Raw genomic sequence first — 26,973 nt, forward strand, 5'->3', positions numbered from 1 at the left:
TCAGGGCAGGATTTTGTGGAAGTTTGGGGGAGGTGTGTTTGAATAAGGTTGGAGAGTTGGGGAGGGTCCACAGTGTGCAGATTTCTGCGGATTTCTACAGATTTCTACAGGTGCGGGGGCGAGGGGGAGAAGTAGGTTTAGCCTGTATATTAAGATTAAAGTTGAGTAGATGGTGGTCTGAGATGGGAAATGGGCGACAGGCAACATCAGAGAGAGCGAGCAGAGATAGGAGAATACCAGATTAATAGAATGTCCATTGCGGTGGGTAGGGAATAGGGTGGATTGTGAGAGGCCGAAAAAGTTAGTGAGTGAGAGGAGTTTAGAGGCAGCAGGGGCAAATGGGTTGTCAATAGGGATGTTGAAGTCCCCTAGGATTAGAGCAGGTGTATTTGCAGAGAGAAAGTAAGGAAGCTAGGCAGCAAAGTTGTCAAGGAATTGGGAGGTTGGTCCAGGGGGGCGATAGATAACTGCCACTCTGAGAGAGAGAGGGGAGAACAGGACTTCAAAGGAAGAAAAGGAGAGAGGGAAATGGGGATTAGGTACTGATAGGTGCAGGAGGGAGAGAGTAAGATGCCAACACCACCACCGTGTCTCTCACCTGGCCTAGGTGTGTGGCTAAATTGAGAAATATATACCCAGGGATAATAGTAGAAGGGGAGAGATACCATCTTGCTCAATATGCGGATGACATGTTATTATTTATGCAAGACCCAGAGAAAAACATATAAAAAATTTGAAATTATTAATGAAATTGGCCAATTTTCAGGATTTAAAATTAATAGAAGTAAATCGGAAGTTTTATGGCTAAATAAAAAGGAAAAATGTCATATTAGTCAATTTTCGTTTAGAACTCCTCCTAACTTTATAACATAAGAAAAAAGAACAAAAAGGAGCGCCCTATATAGAATCGAATTAAGTAAAATAAGGTAAAATAAAATAAAATAATTTTAAAACATATATAAGTAGATCTACATGTAAAAACCTTATAATAAAGGATATGTGTAAGGTTTTCGTATAAGTCCTGAGGGATAAGTACTCCCAAGTGGATGGTATCTCTTTAAGGTGCACGAATCTCAGAGTCAGTTGCAGCCCCTTGACAGCACGGTTTTGGCAACCGGATCAAACTAAGTAAAAACAAGAAGGTAGTACAGGGGCGCACACTCCTCTAAGCGTAGTATGTATTAAAAATGACAGATTTTATTTGAACACAAGACAAATGAACACTCACATGTTCAAACCTCAAACAATTATGAGGTATGATAACAACATATGGAAAACCATTGATTCTCAAGGCTCTGCTTAGGTATCTACTGTAGTGTCCCAGAGTAATTCTCCTCACTTCTAAAAGTCCAGATTTCTCAACTCGGATTGTCTCAGCTGGGCACTTGTAATCCGTAGATTTAGTAAAGCAAAGTTTCACAAGCACTAAAGATAACACACGCCCACCATCTACGCGTCACCCACAGCTGTTTGACAATCCGGCTAGAGCTCTTTTGAACGGCTGTGAGATTTTCTGTGACGCTTCTTTTACAGATTTGTAGCACTTTATGTTATCTTTAGTGCTTGTGAGACTTTGCTTTACTAAATCTATGTATTACAAGTGCCCAGCTGAGACAATCCGAGTCCGGAAATCTTGACTTTTAGAAGTGAAGAGAACTACTCTGGGACACTACGGTAGATACCTAAGCAGAGCCTTGAGAATCAATGATTTTCCATATGTTGTTATCATGCCTCATAATTGTTTGAGGTTTGAACATGTGAGTGTTCATTTGTCTTGTGTTCAAATAAAATCTGTCATTTTTAAAACATACTACGCTTAGAGGAGTGTGCGCCCCTGTACTCCCTTCTTGTTTTAACTTTATAACATATCTGGGTATTAATATCTCCACTAGCCCGGATAAATGGTATAATCTTAATTATGAAAAAATACATTTATCCATAGAACAAATTCTTAAAAGATGGTATAATGTGCTCATTTCATTGATGGGGAAAGTACATTTAATTAAAATGATGATTTTACCTAAAATCTTGTATTATTGATCCCAAGGAAAGATATTGAGAGATTAAATAGGATATTTAATAGGTTTCCTGGGGGGGGGGGGGGGGGGGGGGCGAGACCTGTATAACTTTAGATAAAATTAAACAACCAATATTAGGAGGTGGTGTGGGGGTACTAGCTAGATATTCATTTGTACAATCTTGCATCATTAGCAAAAGCTGCCATAGATTGGTTAGCTGGAACACAGTATTTTTATGTGAACTCTTTGGAAACAAATTGATTAAAGGGAGTGAAAATGGCACTTGCATTACACACAGAAATGAAGGAGTTTGACTCCTCAGTGAAAAATAATATCATGTATAAAGGAATTTTGATAGTATGGTTTAAGATTAATAGGATACTGAAATGCCCAAACAATGTCTCAATTTATTTACCAATTAGAGTGAACAACTCATTGCGAACATTTTCGGAACTGCAATACAGATTCGAATTACCTAAATCACATTTTTATGCTTATATTCAAATATCACAATATATAAAGAGTATTGTAAAAGCCTCACCCTCTTCTCTATGGGATCCTCATCCATTACAGGGCATGATAGAAAGCTTTCATAAAGGATTTTTTTCTTATTCTGCCCTTTACAGGGCTCTTTTGAACTCAAGGTCAAGTGAGACAATGGGAAAAAATATAACTGGATGGCAGCAAGAAGCCTTGATATTTTTAGATACTAAAGAGATGCACAATGGTATTAAAAATATGTTAGCTACACAAAATTCTTACTTTATGGAATCGCAGATTAAACTATTACATAGATTCTATGTTACTCCGACATTGGCGGCAAGGTGGTCAAATTGTGAGAGGAGATGTATTAAATGTAACTTCTATGATCCTAATTTGAAGCATCTTCTTTGGGAATGCCCAAAAATGAATCAATGTTGGGCAAAAGTTAGCTTTTGGGCTTCAAAAGTGATTAAAATGAAGGTGAACGTAAGTTTTTTTAACATGTTGCTTGCCGAAAATAGACAAATAAAACATGATAATGTTAGACTGATGGCAATGATAATTTTGGTGGCAAGAAAGTGTATAATAAAAAAAATGTTGTTGAAGGAAGGACCCAGTATGCATGTTTTTCACTCTATGGCCCCTATTTATCAAGCCATCAACCGCAAATATGCTGGAATTCCTCAGCGTAATTGTGACGAGCCTGATTCACCTTATTTATCAAAGACTACAGACCGGCAAAAGTAGAATTTTGTGACGTAACATACAATCCGCCGGTCTCAGTCCGACACAGATCAATGCTTATGTCACTACAGATGTTCCGAATGCAAATTCGGCACTATCTGACTACTTTTGCAAGTTATCAAATACCTACAAGGTACGCTTGCCACTATTCCGGCCCAGCGTACCTGGAGACGGCGGATGCCATAGGAATCAATGGGAGTCTGAAAGCAGCGAAAGCTTATGTTCGCTGCTGCCCGATATCCCATTGATTCCTATGGGAGAATAAAAGTTATGTTTACACCTAACACCCTAACATGTACTCCGAGTCTAAACACCCCTAATCTGCCGCCCCCGACATCGCCGCCACCTACTTTATACTTATTAACCCCTAATCTGCCGCCCCACCACCGGCGCCACCTACATTATACTTATTAACCCCTAATCTGCCCCCCGACTCCGCCGCCACCTACATTACACTTATTAACCACTAATCTGCCGACCCCAACGCCGCCGCCACTATATTAAATTTATTAACCCCTAAACCTAAGTCTAACCCTAACACCCCCTAACTTAAATCTAATTAAAATTCCTATCATTACCTAAATAATTCCTATTTAAAACTAAATACTTACCTATAAAAATAAACCCTAAGCTAGCTACAATATAACTAATAGTTACATTGTAGCTAGCTTAGGGTTTATTTTTATTTTATAGGCAAGTTTGTATTTATTTTAACTAGGTAGAATAGTTACTAAATAGTTATTAACTATGTAATAACTACCTAGCTAAAATAAATACAAAAGTACCTGTAAAATAAAACCTAACCTAAGTTACAATAAAACCAATTGTTCCAATCAGCCAATAGAATGCAAGCTCAATCCTATTGGCTGATTGGATCAGCCAATAGGATTGGACTTCAATCTTATTGGCTGATTGCATCAGCCAATAGGATTTTTCCTACCTTAATTCCAATTGGCTGATAGAATTCTATCAGCCAATCGGAATCTAAGGGACGCCATCTTGGATGACGTAACTTAAAGGAACCTTCATTCGTCGGGTAGTCGTTGGCAGAAGAGGATGCTCCGCGTCGGATGTCTTGAAGATGGACCCGCTCTGCGCCAGATGGATGAAGATAGAAGATGCCGTCTGGATCAAGACTTCTGCCATCTGGCGGACCACTTCTGCCTGTCTGGAGGACCACTTCGCCTGGCTTGGATGAAGACGTCTCCCGGTAAGTCGATCTTCAGGGGGTTAGTGTTAGGTTTTTTTAAGGGTGTATTGGGTGGGTTTTTAGGTTAGGGTTTGGGCCTTCAATAGAGCTAACTGCCCTTTTAAGGGCAATGCCCATCCAAATGCCCTTTTCAGGGCAATGGGGAGCTTAGGTTTTTTTAGTTATTTTTTTTTTTGGGGGGGGGGTTGGTTGTGTGGGTGGTGGGTTTTACTATTGGGGGGTTGTTTGTATTTTTTTTCCAGGTAAAAGAGCTGATTACTTTGGGGCAATGCCCCGCAAAAGGCCCATTTAAGGGCTATTGGTAGTTTAGTTTAGGCTAGGGTTTTTTTATATGGGGGGGGGGCTTTTTTTTTATTTTGATAGGGCTATTAGATTAGGTGTAATTAGTTTAAATATTTGTAATTTGTTTTTTTATTTTTTGTAATTCAGTGTTTGGTTTTTTTTGTACTTTAGATAATTTAATTTAGGTAATTGTATTTAATTTAGTTAATTTATATAATTATAGTGTAGGGTTAGGTTTTATTGTAACTTAGGTTAGGTTTTATTTTAGAGGTACTTTTGTATTTATTTTAGCTAGGTAGCTAATAAATAGTTAATAACTATTTACTAACTAGTATACCTAGCTAAAATAAATACAAAGTTGCCTGTAAAATAAAAATAAACCCTAAGCTAGCTACAATGTAACTATTAGTTATATTGTAGCTAGCTTAGGGTTTATTTTATAGGTAAGTATTTAGTTTTAAATAGGAATAATTTAGTTAATGATAGTAATATTATTTAGATTTATTTTAATTATATTTAAGTTAGGGGTGTTAGGGTTAGTCTTAGGTTTAGGGGTTAATAAATTTAATATAGAGGCAGTAACGTTGGGGACGGCAGATTAGGGGTTAATAAGTATAATGTAGGTGGCGACAGTGTCGGGGACGGCAGATTAGGGGTTAATAACATAATGTAGGTGTCGGGGGCAGATTAGGGGTTAATAACATAATGTAGGTGGCGGTGGGCCCCGGGAGCGGCAGGATAGAGGTTAATAAATTTATTAGAGTGGCGGTGGGCTCCGGGAGCGGCGGTTTAGGGGTTAATAACTTTATTTAGTTGCGGCGGGGTCCGGGAGCAGCGGGTATAGGGGTAAAACAGTGTAGTATAGTGTGGGTGTTTAGTGACAGTATACCAATAAAGCTGGGAAAAAGCCGAAGAGCAGCGAGATCGATGACTGTTAGTTAACAACAGTCTGTTGCTCATCGCACGGTACTTGCTGCACGGCTTTTTGACAGCTTTTTTGGTAACTTTGGAGAGCGTATTCAGTTCCGCGGCAGCGATGTTAGGCATCTTAGGCGAGCCTATTGGTGCAGTCGAATGCAAGTAAGTTGACGGCTTGATAAATAGGCCCCTATATTTCTAGATCAAATGAACATAGAAATAATTGATGTATTATACGATAAAGAAACAAGACTTAAAGAGTTAAAAAAATGAGGCAAGTTTATTAGTACTTTGGACCCTTTCGTAAAAAAATTAATTTTAGCTCCGTTAGCTCATTATATTTAGGTATAGGTATAATACTAAAAATATTTTTATATAGATGTACTTTTCCAATCTCAAAAAATAATAAAGAGCACTACATTTAACTCAGATCTTTCTTTCACTCCTCACATTCAGTCCTTGGCCAAAGCCTGCCGCTTCCACCTTAAAAATATCTCTAAAATTAGACACAAGACGCAACTATGATTTTAATCCACTCTCTCATTCTTTCCCTCCTCGATTACTGCAACTCTGTCCTCTCTGGTCTCCCCACCTGCTGCCTAGCTCCTTTACAATCCATAATGAATGCCTCTGCCAGACTCATCTTCCTTACACGTTGCTCTTCATCTGCTGCTCCTCTCTGCCAATCCCTTCACTGGCTTCCTCTTGCCTCTAGGATCAAACACAAAATTCTCACTCTGACATATAAGCCTTCAACTGCACTGCTCCCCCTATATCTCAGACCTTGTCTACAGATACTCTCCCTCCCGTCCCCTTCACTCTGCTCATGGCCTCCTACTTTCCTCCTCTCTGGTTACCTCATCGCACTCCCGTTTACAGGACTTCTCCAGACTGGCTCCCATCTTGTGGAACTCTCTGCCTCACCCCACAAGACTCTCCCCTAGTTTTGGAAAACTCTACTGTTCAGGGATGCATACAACCTACGCTAACCTTAATTTATACCAGTTGCTCTCCTCCATTGCTATCCCCTGAACTCCCTTAGCATGTAAGCCTAAGAGTCCAGCTGTTTGTAGATCACCTTCTTAAGAGCTGACTACAACAGTGCAACTCTTGGCAGGGCCCTCTACCCATTTGATCCCTATAATTGTTTTGTTGTACTCCGCATTTGTTTATAGCGCTGCGGAATCTGTTGGAACTCAAATAACAATGTACCGATGATAATAATAATAATAATAATAGTGATGGGATTAATGGAGATAAAATCTATCTAATGCTATATTTTGTTCAAATTAGGCATAAAATACTCAGTATTTTTTTATACATCTCCTGAGTGATATAGAAAACTGTTAAATAATGAAATAATGTTATATAACTGCATATTATCAATGTAACAATTGGTATTTTATATGTTTTCCTTTTTGTGTATCTGATGAGTCATGAAATTGTTAAAAAAAAAAAACAAAAAAACAACAAATCATGAAATTTCTCTCTGTTCTAAAAAATGAAAAACATTCACAAGTTAACAGAAAGGAAATATTTTCTCTACCCTAGTAGTTATGGGAAATAAAATGCAGATTATTTTCCGCTGGGGTGCTTTTTTTGAAAGCTTTCATATTAGTTGCCAATTAAAATAAACTATGTTTTGTTTTATCTCATAACGAAAGAACTTTATCTCCCCATGAAGATTGCAGGAAAAATGAGAAAGCCTTAAAGGCTGTAAAATGCTGTAAGGGAAGCAGATAAGGAGTTTTACATGATACCTTCCAGATGTGTCAATTAGTGAAAAAATAAGCAAAATTTTAGCCATAGAACAAAACAAGATTACATTATTTATGAATATACTGCATGAAAACATTAGTAAGAACCCTATACACACGTGTATCTTTTGTCTTGCCCAGGGATGGTTCTAGACCTTAAAATGTAGGAATGGTAACAAACCCTGCCACAAAGCTACAAGCTGGAAGGTGATAATAGGGATGGTGGGGTGTCATACGTGAGCATCCATACAAATCTCTCCAGGGGGCTGAGGGAAACAGGAAAAAATGCTCCAAACATTATCAGCGGCAGCAGGAAGGAGTTGCTTGTTGTACACACGTACTACATATTTTTTAAAATGTGAATGGCATCAAAAGAGTGACTTAAGTATTTATGTTTACATTATAGGAGTACGATTTCAGGGGAAGGCATCTGCCCTCCTCCATTTTCTTATTCCTGATTTTAAATTCCTAATCTTATTTTGTCCCATGCAAATGTCATAAATTCTACATAAACAGTACATAAAGCAGGTAAGTTAGAGACTACTACTGAAAGGAAATTACCTGCAGAGGCCACAATCAAATATGAACACTGCAAACTTGTAATCTCAAGCAAAAAAGTGAAACTGGATTAATATGCTCATAGAACAATGATGTCAGATGACAGTGATCAAACTTATTAGCCTAGCACTCACATGATATGTCTAACAAAAAGAAAACAAACAAACACAAAGGGGTGTCTAGAATTATAAGATTAAAATACAACTATCATAGCTCAGACCTGGTCCCTTTGCTAAGCCTATTAATGGATTTAAAACCACTAGGGTAACCCAAGGCTCTGTCTTGGGTCCCTTACTTTTCTTTAACAATACATCCTCCCTTGAAAAAACATAATTTATGCTTACCTGATAAATTCCTTTCTTCTGTAGTGTGATCAGTCCACGGGTCATCATTACTTGTGGGATATTAACTGCTCCCCTACAGGAAGTGCAAGAGGATTCACCCAGCAGAGTTGCTATATAGCTCCTCCCCTCTACGTCACCTCCAGTCATTCGACCAAGGACCAACGAGAAAGGAGAAGCCAAGGGTGTAGTGGTGACTGGAGTATAATTTAAAAAATATTTACCTGCCTTAAAAAACAGGGCGGGCCGTGGACTGATCACACTACAGAAGAAAGGAATTTATCAGGTAAGCATAAATTATGTTTTCTTCTGTTAAGTGTGATCAGTCCACGGGTCATCATTACTTGTGGGATACCAATACCAAAGCAAAAGTACACGGATGACGGGAGGGATAGGCAGGCTCTTTATACAGAAGGAACCACTGCCTGAAGAACCTTTCTCCCAAAAATAGCCTCCGAGGAAGCAAAAGTGTCAAATTTGTAAAATTTGGAAAAAGTATGAAGCGAAGACCAAGTTGCAGCCTTGCAAATCTGTTCAACAGAGGCCTCATTCTTAAAGGCCCAAGTGGAAGCCACAGCTCTAGTGGAATGAGCTGTAATTCTTTCAGGAGGCTGCTGTCCAGCAGTCTCATAAGCTAAACGAATTATGCTACGAAGCCAAAAAGAGAGAGAGGTAGCAGAAGCTTTTTGACCTCTCCTCTGACCAGAGTAAACGACAAACAGGGAAGACGTTTGTCGAAAATCTTTAGTTGCCTGTAAATAAAATTTAAGGGCACGAACTACATCCAGATTGTGCAAAAGACGTTCCTTCCTCGAAGAAGGATTTGGGCACAAGGATGGAACAACAATCACCTGATTGATATTCCTGTTAGTGACTACCTTAGGTAAGAACCCAGGTTTAGTACGCAGAACTACCTTATCCGAGTGAAAAATCAAATAAGGAGAATCACAATGTAAGGCTGATAACTCAGAGACTCTTCGAGCCGAGGAAATAGCCATTAAAAATAGAACTTTCCAAGATAACAACTTTATATCAATGGAATGAAGGGGTTCAAACGGAACACCCTGTAAAACGTTAAGAACAAGGTTTAAACTCCATGGTGGAGCCACAGCTTTAAACACAGGTTTAATCCTGGCCAAAGCCTGACAAAAAGCCTGAACGTCTGGAACTTCTGACAGACGCTTGTGTAACAGAATGGACAGAGCTGAGATCTGTCCCTTTAAGGAACTAGCGGATAACCCCTTTTCTAAACCTTCTTGTAGAAAAGACAATATCCTAGGAATCCTAACCTTACTCCAAGAGTAACCTTTGGATTCGCACCAATATAGGTATTTACGCCATATTTTATGGTAAATCTTTCTGGTAACAGGCTTCCTAGCCTGTATTAAGGTATCAATAACTGACTCAGAAAAACCACGCTTTGATAAGATCAAGCGTTCAATTTCCAAGCAGTCAGCTTCAGAGAAGTTAGATTTTGATGTTTGAAAGGACCCTGAATCAGAAGGTCCTGTTTCAGAGGTAACGACCAAGGTGGACAGAATGACATGTCCACCAGATCTGCATACCAAGTCCTGCGTGGCCATGCAGGCGCTATTAGAATCACTGATGCTTTCTCCTGTTTGATTCTGGCAATCAATCGAGGAAGCATCGGGAAAGGTGGAAACACATAAGCCATCCTGAAGGTCCATGGTGCTGTCAAGGCATCTATCAGGACCGCTCCCAGATCCCTGGATCTGGACCCGTAGCGCGGAAGCTTGGCGTTCTGTCGAGACGCCATGAGATCTATCTCTGGTTTGCCCCAACGTCGAAGTATTTGGGCAAAGACCTCTGGATGAAGTTCCCACTCCCCCGGATGAAAAGTCTGACGACTTAAGAAATCCGCCTCCCAGTTCTCCACTCCCGGGATGTGGATTGCAGACAGGTGGCAAGAGTGAGACTCTGCCCAGCGAATTATCTTCGATACTTCCATCATTGCTAGGGAGCTTCTTGTCCCTCCCTGATGGTTGATATAAGCTACAGTCGTGATGTTGTCCGACTGGAACCTGATGAACCCCCGAGTTGTTAACTGGGGCCCAGCCAGAAGAGCATTGAGGACTGCTCTCAATTCCAGAATGTTTATTGGAAGAAGACTCTCCTCCTGATTCCATAGTCCCTGAGCCTTCAGAGAATTCCAGACAGCGCCCCAACCTAGTAGGCTGGCGTCTGTTGTTACAATTGACCAGTCTGGCCTGCTGAATGGCATTCCCCTGGACAGATGTGGCCGATAAAGCCACCATAGAAGAGAATTTCTGGTCTCTTGATTCAGATTTAGAGTGTTGAATGGAATGAAGGACACTGCATGCATTTTGAAGTTTTGTTAACCTGTCCTCTGTCAGGTAAATCTTCATTTCTACAGAATCTATCAGAGTCCCCAGGAAGGGAACTCTTGTGAGTGGAAAGAGAGAACTTTTCTCTTCGTTCATTTTCCATCCATGCGACCTTAGAAATGCCAGTACTATCTCTGTATGAGATTTGGCAGTTTGAAAGCTTGAAGCTTGTATCAGTATGTCGTCTAAGTACGGAGCTACTGAAATTCCTCGCGGTCTTAGTACCGCCAGAAGAGTGCCCAGAACCTTTGTGAAGATTCTTGGAGCCGTAGCCAGTCCGAATGGAAGAGCTACAAACTGGTAATGCCTGTCTAAAAAGGCAAACCTTAGATACCGGTAATGACTTCTATGAATCGGTATGTGAAGGTAAGCATCCTTTAAATCCACTGTGGTCATGTACTGACCCTCTTGGATCATGGGCAAAATTGTTCGAATAGTTTCCATCTTGAACGATGGAACTCTTAGGAATTTGTTTAGGATCTTTAAATCCAAGATTGGCCTGAAGGTTCCCTCTTTTTTGGGAACTACAAACAGATTTGAGTAAAACCCTTGTCCTTGTTCCAACCGCGGAACTGGATGGATCACTCCCATTAATAAAAGATCTTGTACGCAGCGTAGAAACGCTTCCTTCTTTGTTAGGTTTGTTGACAACCTTGACAGATGAAATCTCCCTCTTGGGGGAGAGGATTTGAAGTCCAGAAGGTATCCCTGAGATATGATCTCTAACGCCCAGGGATCCTGAACATCTCTTGCCCAAGCCTGGGCGAAGAGGGAAAGTCTGCCCCCCACTAGATCCGGTCCCGGATCGGGGGCCCTCAATTCATGCTGTCTTAGGGGCAGCAGCAGGTTTTCTGGCCTGTTTGCCCCTGTTCCAGGACTGGTTAGGTTTCCAGCCTTGTCTGTAGCGAGCAACAGCTCCTTCCTGTTTTGGTGCAGAGGAAGTTGATGCTGCTCCTGCTTTGAAATTACGAAAGGAACGAAAATTGGACTGTCTAGCCTTGGCTTTGGCCTTGTCCTGAGGCAGGGCATGACCTTTACCTCCTGTAATGTCAGCAATAATCTCTTTCAAGCCGGGCCCGAATAAGGTCTGCCCTTTGAAAGGAATATTAAGCAATTTAGATTTAGACGTAACATCAGCTGACCAGGATTTCAGCCACAGAGCTCTGCGTGCCTGAATGGCGAATCCTGAATTTTTAGCCGCAAGTTTAGTTAAATGTACTACGGCATCTGAAATAAATGAATTAGCTAACTTAAGGAATTTAAGTTTGTGTGTGATGTCATCTAGTGTGGATGATTGAAGTGTCTCTTCCAGAGACTCAAACCAAAATGCTGCTGCAGCCGTGACAGGCGCAATACATGCAAGAGGTTGCAATATAAATCCTTGTTGAACAAACATTTTCTTAAGGTAACCCTCTAATTTTTTATCCATTGGATCTGAAAAAGCACAGCTATCCTCCACTGGGATAGTGGTACGCTTAGCTAAAGTAGAAACTGCTCCCTCCACCTTAGGGACCATTTGCCATAAATCCCGTGTGGCGGCGTCTATTGGAAACATTTTTCTAAATATAGGAGGGGGTGAGAAAGGCACACCGGGTCTATCCCACTCCTTAGTAACAATGTCAGTAAGTCTCTTAGGTATAGGAAAAACGTCAGTACTCGTCGGTACCGCAAAATATTTATCCAACCTACACATTTTTTCTGGGATTGCAACTGTGTTACAATCATTCAGAGCCGCTAATACCTCCCCTAGTAACACACGGAGGTTCTCAAGCTTAAATTTAAAATTTGAAATGTCTGAGTCCAGTTTATTTGGATCAGAACCGTCACCCACAGAATGAAGCTCTCCGTCTTCACGTTCTGCAAACTGTGACGCAGTATCAGACATGGCCCTTGCATTATCAGCGCACTCTGTTCTCACCCCAGAGTGATCACGTTTACCTCTTAGTTCTGGTAGTTTAGCCAAAACTTCAGTCATAACAGTAGCCATATCTTGTAATGTGATTTGTAATGGCCGCCCAGATGTACTCGGCGCTACAATATCACGCACCTCCTGAGCGGGAGATGCAGGTACTGACACGTGAGGCGAGTTAGTCGGCATAACTCTCCCCTCGTTGTTTGGTGAAATATGTTCAATTTGTACAGATTGACTGTTTTTTTAAAATAGCATCAATACATTTAGTACATAAATTTCTATTGGGCTCCACTTTGGCATTAACACATATAGCACAGAGATATTCCTCTGAATCAGACATGTTTAACACACTAGCAAATAAACAGCAACTTGGAAATACTTTACAAAGTAATTTACAAATAATATGAAAACGAACTGTGCCTTTAAGAAGCACAGAAAAATATTATAACAGTTAAAATAATTAAGTTATAGCATCAATCTTTGTCAGAATATACAGTTTTAGCAAAGGATTGTTCCCCTCAGCAAATGATAACTAACCCAGGCAGCAGAAAAAAAAAAATACACAAATAAACTTTTTTTTTTTTTTTTTTTTATCACAGTCAATACAATCAGCACAGCTCTGCTGTAATGATTACTTCCCTCAAAAAAGGCTTTGGAGATCCCTGAACTCTGTAGAGATGAACCGGATCATGCAGGAAGAAAATGAATCTCTGACTGAGTTTTTTCTGATGCATAGTGAAAGCACCAAAATGGCCCCTCCCCCACACACATAACAGTGAGAGGGATCAGTGAACTGCTCTAATTTAAATCAAAACTATTGCCAAGTGGAAAAATAGTGCCCAAAACATTTTTTCACCCAGTACCTCAGAGAAAAAAACGTTTTTACATGCCAGCAAAAAAACGTTTTACCTCAATAATTAATTGTCATTTAAAACCTATTGCAAGTCCCTGCAAATTAGGTTAAGTCTATGTATACAGTCTAAAAACCAGAGAAGTATAAAATATACATACATGACAGCCTGATATCAGCTACATCTACTGCATTCAAGGCTGGGTTTACATTATAACGGTATGGCAGGATTTTCTCATCAATTCCATGTCAGAAAATAATAAGCTGCTACATACCTCTTTGCAGATTAATCTGCCTGCTGTCCCCTGATCTGAAGTTTGCCTCTCCTCAGATGGCCGAGAAACAGCAATATGATCTTAACTACTCCGGCTAAAATCATAGAAAAAAACTCAGGTAGATTCTTCTTCAAATTCTACCAGAGAAGGAATAACACACTCCGGTGCTATTATAAAACAACAAACTTTTGATTGAAGATATAAAAACTAAATATATCACCATAGTCCTCTCACACATCCTATCTAGTCGTTGGGTGCAAGAGAATGACTGGGGGTGACGTAGAGGGGAGGAGCTATATAGCAACTCTGCTGGGTGAATCCTCTTGCACTTCCTGTAGGGGAGCAGTTAATATCCCACAAGTAATGATGACCCGTGGACTGATCACACTTAACAGAAGAAATGTCTACGTTCAATTGCGTTCCAGTACCCTTTCTATACTGATGATGCCCAAATCTCTCTTTTTTCTCCTCATATCTATCTCTGTTTGCTCAACCAGGTCACCAACTGCCTCTCTGCAATGTCCTTCTGGATGCCTTCCCGTTACCTCCAATTCAATCTCTCAAAAACTGAGGTTCTTTTTATTCCCACTCCCCTTAACCTATTATCTCTCGCATTGTAGGAGACTTTGTACTGAAAACATTTACCTGGATCTGCTGTCTTGGCATCACAGTGGTCTCTGAACTCTTATTTACTATGCAAAACAGAAAGAGAAGCAGTCTGCCAGGAACGGACAGCAGCTTCAATAGCTTGTTCTATGACCCGGTTACCACCTAGAAGTAGCTTCTTTCTGCCCAATTGTGCTTTTCAAAGAGGAAAACTTTCCTGTAGCATATCAGTCTGATCCCGCCGACATGGTCAGTCCAGCCCGAAATACCAGGCAATTCTCCTCTGAACAAGGAAAACGGCAACCCCAGATGATCATTTTGGCCTTTGATCCTGCTATGTGCACCTAAGCAACATATCTAGCATTTGCCCTTTCTTTACCCAAGACAGTAAGAACAAAATAATTAATTCACTCACTTTTGTCTTCTATTGTCTACTGCAATCTACTCCTAAGTGCCCTTCCCAATAACAGCCTTTCCCTCCGACACTCTAACATGAATATTTCAGCTAGACTCATCCACCAAATGTCATGATCTACTTCAGATTCCTGCTCTGCCTCTTCCTACACTGGCTCTTCGTATGCTTTAGAATACAGTTCAAAATATTTACTCTAAACTAAAATGCTCTTACTACCCTCATAGCCAACTAAATTTCCTCACTTTTTTCCAAATACTCCATGTACCCCTCTCTTTTAGTTTAACTTGTAACCTTTGTTTGTACGCTTCTATTATTAATACTTACTTCCTCACCTTCAAGACATCGCATGTGCTGGAACTCTCTACCTTGCTCCATCATGCTATCTCCAAGTCTCTTCATCCTAAGCGACAAAATAAATCTTGAACTGCTCTGTCTCGCTGCTCCAAAGACAATTCATGTGCAAAGCTACCGCACACCTTATGTTTCCTTCCCTTAAACCACTAGGTATGAGCAAAATTCTTTATTCGGATATTCATTTACCAAACAAATTCCAAATATGGTCACAGGTAGCAGCATTTGTTTTTTTTCGGTGCTGGATATATTAGTTTTAAAGTGCAACACACAAAGATCTGTGCAAATACAGATCTTTGTGTGTTGCACTTTAACCTTCACTTGTATTTACCATGTATCTTCCTTACAGCATCATTTATGTTTAGGCTATAAAGATCCACTCCAGATTGAAGATCTTTTGGATACATGAACAAATTAAAACTCTGCTTTATAATGTTTATTATTACTTTAAAAGTTTGCCTAAGTCCTGACTTTTATTATGGTTTTCTGGAGGTACCAAGCCCGTGTTGGACTTGGATCCTCCAGAAAACCATTCTAAAAGTCAGGACATTTATATGTTGATGTGCCTGTGTGTTACAGGCACATCAACATATAAATATCCTAGGAGTGTATCAGACTGTGAACTTGTTCATTTGTCATAATGACATTCTCCTAATTAGCTGCATGATCTTTTGACCATACTTTTCATATACATTTACACAGTCCAAATATAATAATAATAGCAACATATTTATTATATATTATTAATGTCATAAATAATACTTGGTAGATGATTGATCTAGGGCTAGTACTTCCATAGCACAAACATAGGTGGTTGTCTTAGGTGCCCCTGTGGGTGGAGGTGAAGTGTAGTACTACACCAGGGCTTTCAAAAATCACAGTGTTGCTGAATCTGTACAAACTTTTTAAAATGTGTTTTTTTATGTCCATGACTGCCTGTGGGTTTACAAATTAGTCCATGTGAGAGAGGAGGGAGGAAGATTAACACCTTGGACTTAAAATACAGTGCATTTTTGTTTTTGTAATGTTTTCATTAATGTCACTGGCTCCATACAGGTCAAAATAGCCTAGGTGAAGGTATAATTGTAAAATGTTTAATTATAAGTAGTAAAATAAAAGTTTTATACTTATATTTATTTTATCCCCTTTAATGTATTTTAATTATAAAAATGTGTGCTTTCTAATTTCTATGAGAACTGAAAGTACAGACTCCAGACGTAACACTTCTACATATAACCATTCTTTTCACACAATAGTGATTCATTTACAGCAGTTGATAATTGGGGGCTGATTTATTAAGTTTAGGACAGACATGATCCGCTGTAATGATCATGTCCACCCGACATCGCTGAATGTCGACAGCATATGCTATCAGCATTTATCATAGCACAAGCATTTCTGGTGAACTGCTTGTGCAATGCCGCCCACTGCAGATTTGTGGCCAATCGGCCGCTAGCAGGGGGTGTCAATCAACCTGATCATATGTGATCGGGCTTATTGCTGAACGCTGCCTCAGAGGTGGCGTACAAGTTAAGGAGCAGCGGTCTTAAGACCACTGCTTCTTAACTCTGGTTTCCGGCGAGCCTGAAGGCTCGCGCAGAAAAATATGTATCTGGCCAATTCGGGCCATGCTAAATCGGCCCCTTGGTCTCAACAGTCAATATTATATAGCGGAAATCTAGGTCACAACTTGCCAGCAGCCATTGTTTTATGAATACTTAGGGCCTAATTATCTAAAGTTCTCTGCTCTTGTGAGATTATCTAAGCAGTCTCAGCAGTACAGCGAGGTTCCTCAAAGTATTTTAGCTTGAGATCAGTTTATTAAGCTATGCAGGGTCCTAGACGTGACGTATTGACACCTACATTACAACATAATGCTAACAAAGAAAAACAAAACAAACAAAGAAGATTTTGTGTGATTTCTCTTCATGACGGCAGGATTTAATTTAACTAATTTGAGAATCCATTTATATGTCCTTCAAACACTTGCTCTGATTCAGAATTGCAGTAGGCCATATTATATGAGGCTAGTTGTTAAGAAATTGGTTTAAGTCTAGAATTATCAATATCATATTTAATAATATAGGAATTGTAATATGTATATATTCCGATATATTTTTATCTAGTTTGGCATTAAATCCTGCTAAAGCGTCTCTGAAAACTGAAGATCAAGAGGTCCACGAATATTACAATGAGATGCTAAGAAATGAACCACCAGCTGGCAGCTTACTTGATAAGAAGATGAGAATAGAGACCGTGGAAAACTTGTCTGTAACTGATGGACAGCACAGTTTGGTAAGCACATTAATAAAATATGCAGCAGTACACCTAGTCTATCTATAGGCAGCAGTACACCGAGTCTATCTATAGGCAGTGCAGCAGTACACCTAGTCTATCTATAGTCAGCAGTACACCTAGTCTATCTATAGGCAGCAGTACACCTAGTCTATCTATAGGCAGCGCAGCAGTACACCTAGTCTATCTATAGGCAGCAGTACACCTAGACTATCTATAGTCAGCAGTACACCTAGTCTATCTATAGGCAGCAGTACACCTAGACTATCTATAGTCAGCAGTACACCTAGTCTATCTAAAGGCAGCAGTACACCTAGTCTATCTATAGGCAGCAGTACACCGAGTCTATCTATAGGCAGTGCAGCAGTACACCTAGTCTATCTATAGACAGCAGTACACCTAGTCTATCTATAGGCAGCAGTACACCTAGTCTATCTATAGGCAGTGCAGCAGTACACCTAGTCTATCTATAGGCAGCAGTACACCTAGACTATCTATAGTCAGCAGTACACCTAGTCTATCTATAGTCAGCAGTACACCTAGTCTATCTATAGGCAGCAGTACACCTAGTCTATCTATAGGCAGCAGTACACCTAGTCTATCTATAGGCAGCAGTACACCTAGTCTATCTATAGTCAGCAGTACACCTAGTCTATCTATAGGCAGCAGTACACCTAGTCTATCTATAGGCAGCGCAGCAGTACACCTAGTCTATCTATAGGCAGCAGTACACCTAGTCTATCTATAGTCAGCAGTACACCTAGTCTATCTATAGGCAGCAGTACACCTAGTCTATCTATAGGCAGCAGTACACCTAGTCTATCTATAGGCAGCGCAGCAGTACACCTAGTCTATCTATAGTCAGCAGTACACCTAGTCTATCTATAGTCAGCATTACACCTAGTCTATCTATAGGCAGCAGTACACCTAGTCTATCTATAGTCAGCAGTACACCTAGTCTATCTATAGGCAGCAGTACACCTAGTCTATCTATAGTCAGCAGTACACCTAGTCTATCTATAGGCAGCAGTACACCTAGTCTATCTATAGTCAGCAGTACACCTAGTCTATCTATAGGCAGCAGTACACCTAGTCTATCTATAGGCAGCAGTACACCTAGTCTATCTATAGGCAGCAGTACACCTAGTCTATCTATAGGCAGCAGTACACCTAGTCTATCTATAGGCAGCAGTACACCTAGTCTATCTATAGTCAGCAGTACACCTAGTCTATCTATAGGCCGCAGTACACCTAGTCTATCTATAGGCAGCGCAGCAGTACACCTAGTCTATCTATAGGCAGCGCAGCAGTACACCTAGTCTATCTATAGGCAGCAGTACACCTAGTCTATCTATAGTCAGCAGTACACCTAGTCTATCTATAGTCAGCAGTACACCTAGTCTATCTATAGTCAGCAGTACACCTAGTCTATCTATAGGCAGCAGTACACCTAGTCTATCTATAGGCAGCAGTACACCTAGTCTATCTATAGGCCGCAGTACACCTAGTCTATCTATAGGCCGCAGTACACCTAGTCTATCTATAGGCAGCAGTACACCTAGTCTATCTATAGGCCGCAGTACACCTAGTCTATCTATAGGCCGCAGTACACCTAGTCTATCTATAGGCAGCAGTACACCTAGTCTATCTATAGGCAGCGGTACACCTAGTCTATCTATTGGGGCCTATCTATCAAGCTCCGAAAGGAGCTTGACGGCCCGTGTTTCTGGCGAGTCTTCAGACTCGCCAGAAACAGCAGTTATGAAGCAGCGGTCACAAAGACCGCTGCTCCATAACCCTATCCGCCTGCTCTGAGCAGGCGGACAGGAATCGCAACAATTCAACCCGATCAAGTACAATTGGGTTGATTAACACCGTCCTGCTGGCGGCCCATTGGCCGCGAGTCTGCAGGGGGCGGCATTGCATCAGCAGCTCTTGTGAGCTGCTGGTGCAATGTTAAATGCGGAGAGCGTATTGCTCTCCGCATTCAGCGATGTCTTGCGGACCTGATCCGCACTGTCGGATCAGGTCCGCAAGACATTTCATTCCCATGCAAGGAAGCTCTCTACAAAGACATTCTTGAAACTCATTACACAGAAGAAATGCATTTTGAAAACAAGTTTGCATGGGTTTCTCTAGACTTTTACATTTGTGGATAATAACAAAGGAAAACACAAAGATGAATAGCATCAGTGGAGGGTAGAACAGTTGAAAGTTGCAGTATTCTACATTGTATTCCTCTCCTCATTTAAAGGGAAATTAAACTATTTTTTTTTCTTTGTTCAGATGAATGATTTTTAAAAAAACTTTCCATTTTACCTCTATTATTAAATTTATTTCATTCTCTTGGCATAATTTGTTGAAGAACATATCTAAGTAGGCTCAGGATCGTGCATGTGTCTGCAGTACTATATAGCAACAGATTTGCACCAATGCTTTCAACAGTGTTATACACTTTTGAGCACTAGAACAGAATTGTTTGCACAATGCATATAATTTTTAAAAGCATTGTTGACTATAGGGTTGCTGAGGCTATCTAGGTATGCTCTTGAAAAAAGAATACCAAAAGAACAAAAGTAAATTGATAATAGAAGTAAATTTAAAAAACACAACTGTACACTCTATCTCCCTTTTAACCTACTTACTTCTGCTTTTATCTCCTTCTATTGTGTAGAGCACTAAGGGGGCGATTTATCAAGCTGAGGTGGACAGGGGCGAACATACGCGCCCCTGTCTGCCGCAGCTCGCCTCCGGTGGGCTGAATTCCCCTGGCAGGATTCAGCATTACACACGAGTGCTATTTTGCACTTGCGTGCAATCCTGCCCCTTGCCCGCGCACAGCCAATCACGTGCGGGCAGGAGCTGTCAGACTAGACTGGGGAGATTGAAAGTGAAGGTCTGACCGCTGCTTGTTAAATACAGCGTGCATGTTCTCTTGTGAGAACCTGCATTCGTAGGCAGGCAAAAGCCTGCCGAAGAGCTTGATAAATCGCCCCCTAAGTATGCTAAAAAAAAAGAACTGTTTTGCAATATCAGGACAAGAACTACCATTACAAATAAGAACAAGCTATAACAAAGTACAGCCACAAAAGCTACAAGAATTAAAAATCACAATAGGAAGTACGAGTGCAAGCAACTATTTATAATGTCATCAAATAGTCCATCTTGTATAAAGAATTCTATCACTTTTATACAGTAAATGTTTGTTTAAGGATTAAAAATCTACACAACAAACAATGCATACTTAAAATGAATGCAAGTAAACACACCAAGCTGATACTGAAAATAAATTGTATGTTGAAAAATATATAACACTAAAGTAAAGTAAATATGCATATATAGACTCAGGAAAGTATTTGAGTATATTATTTGCCAACATTAAAGGGACAGTATACACTCATTTTCATATAACTTTATACAATAGACACTACTATAAAGAATAAGATGCACAGATACTGATATAAAAATCCAGTATAAAACGGTTTAAAATCGTACTTATAAGCTTTCAGTTTAGCTCTGTTGAAAAGGCAGTTGGAAAGCCCACTGCAAGTGGGAAATAAGACACTCCCCCCTCCCCCTTCTTTTGCATATGAAAAGACCCTTTACACAAACAGGAGCAACCTGGAGTAGGTAGCTGACGGTATTCAAATAAAACTTTGGGGCTTGGTTAGGAGTCTGAAAATCAGAGCAATGTTCTTTAAAAATAAGCAAAATTATACATTTAAAAAAAAAAAAAAAAACTTTATGGGCTTTATAAATAGATCATCTACAAAACATTTATGCAAAGAAAAAAATCAGTGTATAATGGCCCTTTAACCAAAATCCAATTCAAAATTAAGATTATAAATTCAAATTCCCCCAAACAACAACAGCCTGGTGCCTGACAACAATCAGTATTTTAAACCAAGGCCTTGGAATGACCATACATTTTCACACAGAGACCCCAAAGCACATACGGCTAGATTACGAGTTGTGCGTTAGGGTAAAAAAGCAGCTTTAAGAGGTCCTAACGCTGCTTTTTTACGCCTGCTGGTATTACGAGTCTTGAAGGTTTAGGGTAATTGCACACTTTTTTGGCCTTACCACAAAACGACAAACGATTCTGTCCAGGGAGGCCAAAAAGTGAGCGGTACACCCTACCCCGTCAAGAGTCCTAACGCATTTAAAAGTCAGTAGTTAAGAGTTTTATGGTACAACACCGTAACATAAAACTCATAACTAAAGTTCTAAAAAGTACACTAACACCCATAAACTACCTATTAACCCCTAAACCGAGGCCCTCCGGCATCGCAAACACTATAATAAAATTATTAACCCCTAATCTGCCGCTCCGGACATCGCAGGAACTATAATAAACATATTAACTACTAAACCGCCGCACTCCCGCCTCGCAAATATTAGTTAAATATTATTAACCCATAATCTGCCGTCCTTAACATCGCCACCACCTACCTACATTTATTAACCCCTAATCTGCCGCCCCCAACATCGCCGCCACTATATTAAATTCATTAGCCCCTAAATCTAAGTATAACCCTAACACCCCCTAACTTAAATATAATTTAAATAAATCTAAATAAAAATTCCTATCATTAACTAAATTATTCCTATTTAAAACTAAATACTTACCTATAAAATAAACCCTAAGCTAGCTACAATATAACTAATAGTTACATTGTAGCTATCTTAGGGTTTATTTTTATTTTACAGGCAAGTTTGTATTTATTTTAACTAGGTACAATAGTTATTAAATAGTTATTAACTATTTAATAGCTACCTAGCTAGAATAAATACAAAAGTACCTGTAAAATAAAACCTAACCTAAGTTACAATAACACCTAACCTAACCCTACAATTAAATAAATTAACTAAATTAAAAACAATTAAATAAATTAAATTAGCTAAAGTACAAAAAACAAACAAACACTAAATTACAGAAAATAATAAACAAATGACAAGATATTTAAACTAATTACACCTAATCTAATAGCCCTATCAAAATAAAAAAGCCCCCCAAAATAAAAAAACCCTAGCCTAAACTAAACTATCAATAGCCCTTAAAAGGGCCTTTTGCGGGGCATTGCCTCAAAGAAATCAGCTCTTTTACCTGTAAAAAAAATACAAACAACCCCCCCAACAGTAAAACCCACCACCCACACAACCAACCCCCCAAATAAAATACTATCTAAAAAAACCTAAGATCCCCATTGCCCTGAAAAGGGCATTTGGATGGGTATTGCCCTTAAAAGGGCAGTTAGCTCTATTGCAGGCCCAAACCCTAACCTAAAAATAAAACCCACTCAATACACCCTTAATAAAACCTAACACTAACCCCCTGAAGATCGACTTACCGGGAGACGTCTTCATCCAAGCCAGGCGAAGTGGTCCTCCAGACGGGCAGAAGTCTTTATCCAGACGGCATCTTCTATCTTCATCCATCCGACGCGGAGCATCCTCTTCTTTCGGAGTCTTCTTACTGAATGAAGGTACCTTTAAGTGATGTCATCCAAGATGGCGACCCTTAGATTACGATATAATTCTATTAGCCAATCGGAATTAAGGTATAAAAAATCCTATTGGCTGATGCAATCAGCCAATAGGATTGAGCTTGCATTCTATTGGCTGATTGGAACAGCCAATAGAATGCAAGCTCAATCCTTATTGAAATTTATTGTAATTATATTTAAGTTAGGGGGTGTTAGGGTTAGACTTAGGTTTAGGGGTTAATACATTTAGTATAGTGGCGGCGCCGTTGGGGGCGGCAGATTAGGGGTTAATAAATGTTGGTAGGTGGCGGCGATGTTAGGGATGGCAGATTAGGGGTTAATAATATTTAACTAATGTTTGCGAGGCGGGAGTGCGGCAGTTTAGGGGTTAATATGTTTATTATAGTGGCGGCGACGTTGGGGGCTGCAGATTAGGGGTTAATAAGTGTAGGTAGGTTGCAGCGACATTGGGGGAGGGAGATTATGGGTTAATAAATATAATGTAGGTGTCGGCGATGATGGGGGCAGCAGATTAGGGGTTCATAAGTATAATGTAGGTGGCGGCGGTGTCCGGAGCGGCAGATTAGGGGTTTATAAGAATAATGTAGGTGTCTGCGATGTCGGGGGCGGCAGATTAGGGGTTAATAAGTGTAAGATTAGGGGTGTTTAGACTCAGGGTTCATGTTAGGGTGTTAGGTGTAAACATAAAATTTGTTTCCCAATAGGAATCAATGGGGCTGCGTTACGGAGTTTTACGCAGCTTTTTAGCAGGTGTTAGACTTTTTCTCAGCCGGCTCTCCCCATTGATTCCTATAGGGAAATCGCGCACAAGCACGTACGACCAGCACACCGCTGACTTACGCAGCGCTGGTATTGAAGTGCGGTAAGGAGCACAATTTTGCTCTACGCTCACTTCTTGTCTTTTAACGCCGGGTTTGTAAAAACCTGTAATACCATCGCTGCAGGTAAGTGAGCGGTGAGACAAAACTGCTCGTTAGCACCACATAGCTCATAACAAAAAACTTGTAATCTAGCCGATTGTTTTTAAAGAGCAATGCAAACTGGATATCCATTGCACTAGTCACTTCCTCCATATCTGTATTCTTTGTGTGGCACATATGGCACCATATGCTAGTTTGTGGCACATTCGGCTAGATTACGAGTTCTGCGTTAGCCTTAAAAAGCAGCGTTAAGGGGTCCTAACGCTGCTTTTTAACGCCCGCTGGTATTACGAGTCAGGCAGGAAAGGGTCTACTGCTCACTTTTCTTCCGCGACTCGAGGCTACCGCAAATCCCCTTACGTCAATTGCGTATCCTATCTTTTTAATGGGATTTGCCTAACACCGGTATTACGAGTCTTGGAAGAAGTGAGCGGTAGACCCTCTCCTGTCAAGACTCCTACCGCAAAAAAAAGTCAGTAGTTAAGAGTTTTATGGGCTAAGGCCGGAACATAAAACTTTTAACTAAAGTGCTAAAAAGTACACTAACACCCATAAACTACCTATGAACCCATAAACCGAGGCCCCCCCCACATCGCAAACCCTATAATAAAATTATTTAACGCCTAATCTGCCGACCGGACACCGCCGCCACCTACATTATAGCTATGAACCCCTAATCTGCTGTCCCTAACATCGCCGACACCTATGTTATATTTATTAACCCCTAATCTGCCCCCCCCAAGGTCGCCGCCACCTACCTACACTTACTAACCCCTAATCTGCCGACCGGATATCGCCGCCACTATAATAAATGTATTAACCCCTAAACCGCCGCACTCCCGCCTCGCAAGCACTATAATAAATTTTATTAACCCCTAATCTGCCCTCCCTAACATCGCCGCCACCTACCTACAATTATTAACCCCTAATCTGCCGCCCCCAACGTCGCTGCTACTATAATAAAGTTATTAACCCCTAAAACTAAGTCTAACCCTAACACCCCCCTAAGTTAAATATAATTTAAATAAAACTAACTAAAATTACTATAATTAAATAAATTAATCCTATTTAAAACTAAATAGTTACCTATAAAATAAACCCTAATATAGCTACAATATAACTAATAGTTACATTGTAGCTATTTTAGGATGAATATTTATTTTACAGGCAACTTTGTATTTATTTTAACTAGGTACAATAGCTATTAAATAGTTATTAACTATTTAATAGCTACCTAGTTAAAATAATTACAAAATTACCTGTAAAATAAATCCTAACCTAAGTTACAAATACACCTAACACTACACTATCAATAAAATAATTAAATAAATTAACTACAATGATCTAAACTAAAATACAATTAAATAAACTAAACTATAATACAACCCCCCCCCACTAAATTACAAAAAATAAAAAAAATCTTACAAGAATTTTAATCTAATTACACCTAATCCCCCTAATAAAATAAAAAAGCCCCCCAAAATAATAAAATTCCCTACCCTAAACTAAATTACAAAGTAATCAGCTCTTTTACCAGCCCTTAAAAGGGCTTTTAATCCGATTGGCTGATTAAATCAACCAATCGGATTTTTCCTACCTTAATTCCGACTGGAATTCGAGGGATGCCATCTTGGATGACGTCATTTAAAGGAACCTTCATTCTGCGTTAGGACATCAGAAGAAGAGGATGGCTCCGCGTTGGCTGGATAGAAGATGGCTCCGCTCCGGAAGGATGAAGATAGAAGATGCCACCTGGATGAAGATGTCTGCTGGTCCGGATGTCCTCTTCTGCCCGGATAGGATGAAGACTTCTGCCGGTCCGGATGTCCTCTTCTGTCCCATCGGTGGTCGGCTGGCTGAAGAAGGCTCAAGGTAGGGTGATCTTCAGGGGGGTAGTGTTAGGTTTTTTTAAGGGGGGATCGGGTGGGTTTTAGAGTAGGGGTGTGTGGGTGGTGGGTTGTAATTTTGGGGGGGATTGTATTTTATTTTACAGGTAAAAGAGCTGATTACTTTGGGGCAATGCCCTGCAAAAAGCCCTTTTAAGGGCTGGTAAAAGATCTGATTACTTTGTAATTTAGTTTAGGGTAGGGAATTTTATTATTTTGGGGGGCTTTTTTATTTTATTAAGGGGGCTTAGGTTAGGTGTAATTAGATTAAAATTCTTATAAGATTTTTTTAATTTTTTGTAATTTAGTGTTTGTTTTTTTTGTATTATAGTTTAGTTTATTTAATTGTATTTTAGTTTAGATCATTGTAGTTAATTTATTTAATTCATTTATTATTATTAATTTATTTATTATTTAATAGTGTAGTGTTAGGTGTATTTGTAACTTAGGTTAGGATTTATTTTACAGGTAATTTTGTAATTATTTTAACTAGGTAGCTATTAAATAGTTAATAACTATTTAATATCTATTGTACCTAGTTAAAATAAATACAAAGTTGCCTGTAAAATAAATATAAATCCTAAAATAGCTAAAATGTAATTATTAAATTATATTGTAGCTATTTTATGGTTTATTTTATAGGTAAGTATTTATTTTTAAATAGGATTAATTTATTTAATTATAGTAATTTTAGTTCGTTTTATTTAAATTATATTTAACTTAGGGGGGGTGTTAGGGTTAGATTTAGGTTTAGGGGTTAATAACTTTATTATAGTAGCAGCGACATTGGGGGCGGGAGATTAGGGGTTAATAATTGTAGGTAGGTGGCGGCAATGTTAGAGAGGGAAGATTAGGGGTTAATAAAATGTATTATATTGTTTACGAGGCGGGAGTGTGGCGGTTTAGGGGTTAATACATTTATTATAGTGGCGGCGATGTCCGGTCGGCAGATTAGGGGTTAATAAGTGTAGGTAGGTGTCGGTGACGTTGGGGGGGGGGGGACAGATTAGGGGTTAATAAATATAATATAGGTGTCAGCGATGTAAGGGGCAGCATATTAGGGGTTCATAGGGATAATGTAGGTGGCAGCGGTGTCCGGAGTGGCAGATTAGGAGTTAATAATATAATGCAGGTGTCAGCGATAGCGGGGGCGGCAGATTAGGGTTTAATAAGTGTAAGGTTAGGGGTGTTTAGACTTGGGGTTCATGTTAGGGTGTTAGGTGCAGACATAAATTTCATTTCCCCATAGGAAACAATGGGGCTGCGTAAGGAGCTGAAC

The 26,973-nt window shown here is 39.7% G+C and overlaps 1 protein-coding gene across 1 annotated transcript in view; it reads left to right on the forward strand.

The window, feature by feature from the left end:
• SHC4 (SHC adaptor protein 4) overlaps positions 1 to 26,973 on the forward strand; it is a 193,038-nt gene that overhangs the window by 158,657 nt on the left and 7,408 nt on the right. The window contains exon 8 of the mRNA XM_053719895.1: positions 17,213 to 17,381. Coding sequence (XP_053575870.1) covers positions 17,213 to 17,381 — 169 coding nt within the window. The remainder of the gene's footprint in view (positions 1 to 17,212; positions 17,382 to 26,973) is intronic.

Source organism: Bombina bombina, chromosome 6 (assembly GCF_027579735.1).
Source record: "Bombina bombina isolate aBomBom1 chromosome 6, aBomBom1.pri, whole genome shotgun sequence".
In the NCBI taxonomy this organism is placed as follows: domain Eukaryota; kingdom Metazoa; phylum Chordata; class Amphibia; order Anura; family Bombinatoridae; genus Bombina; species Bombina bombina.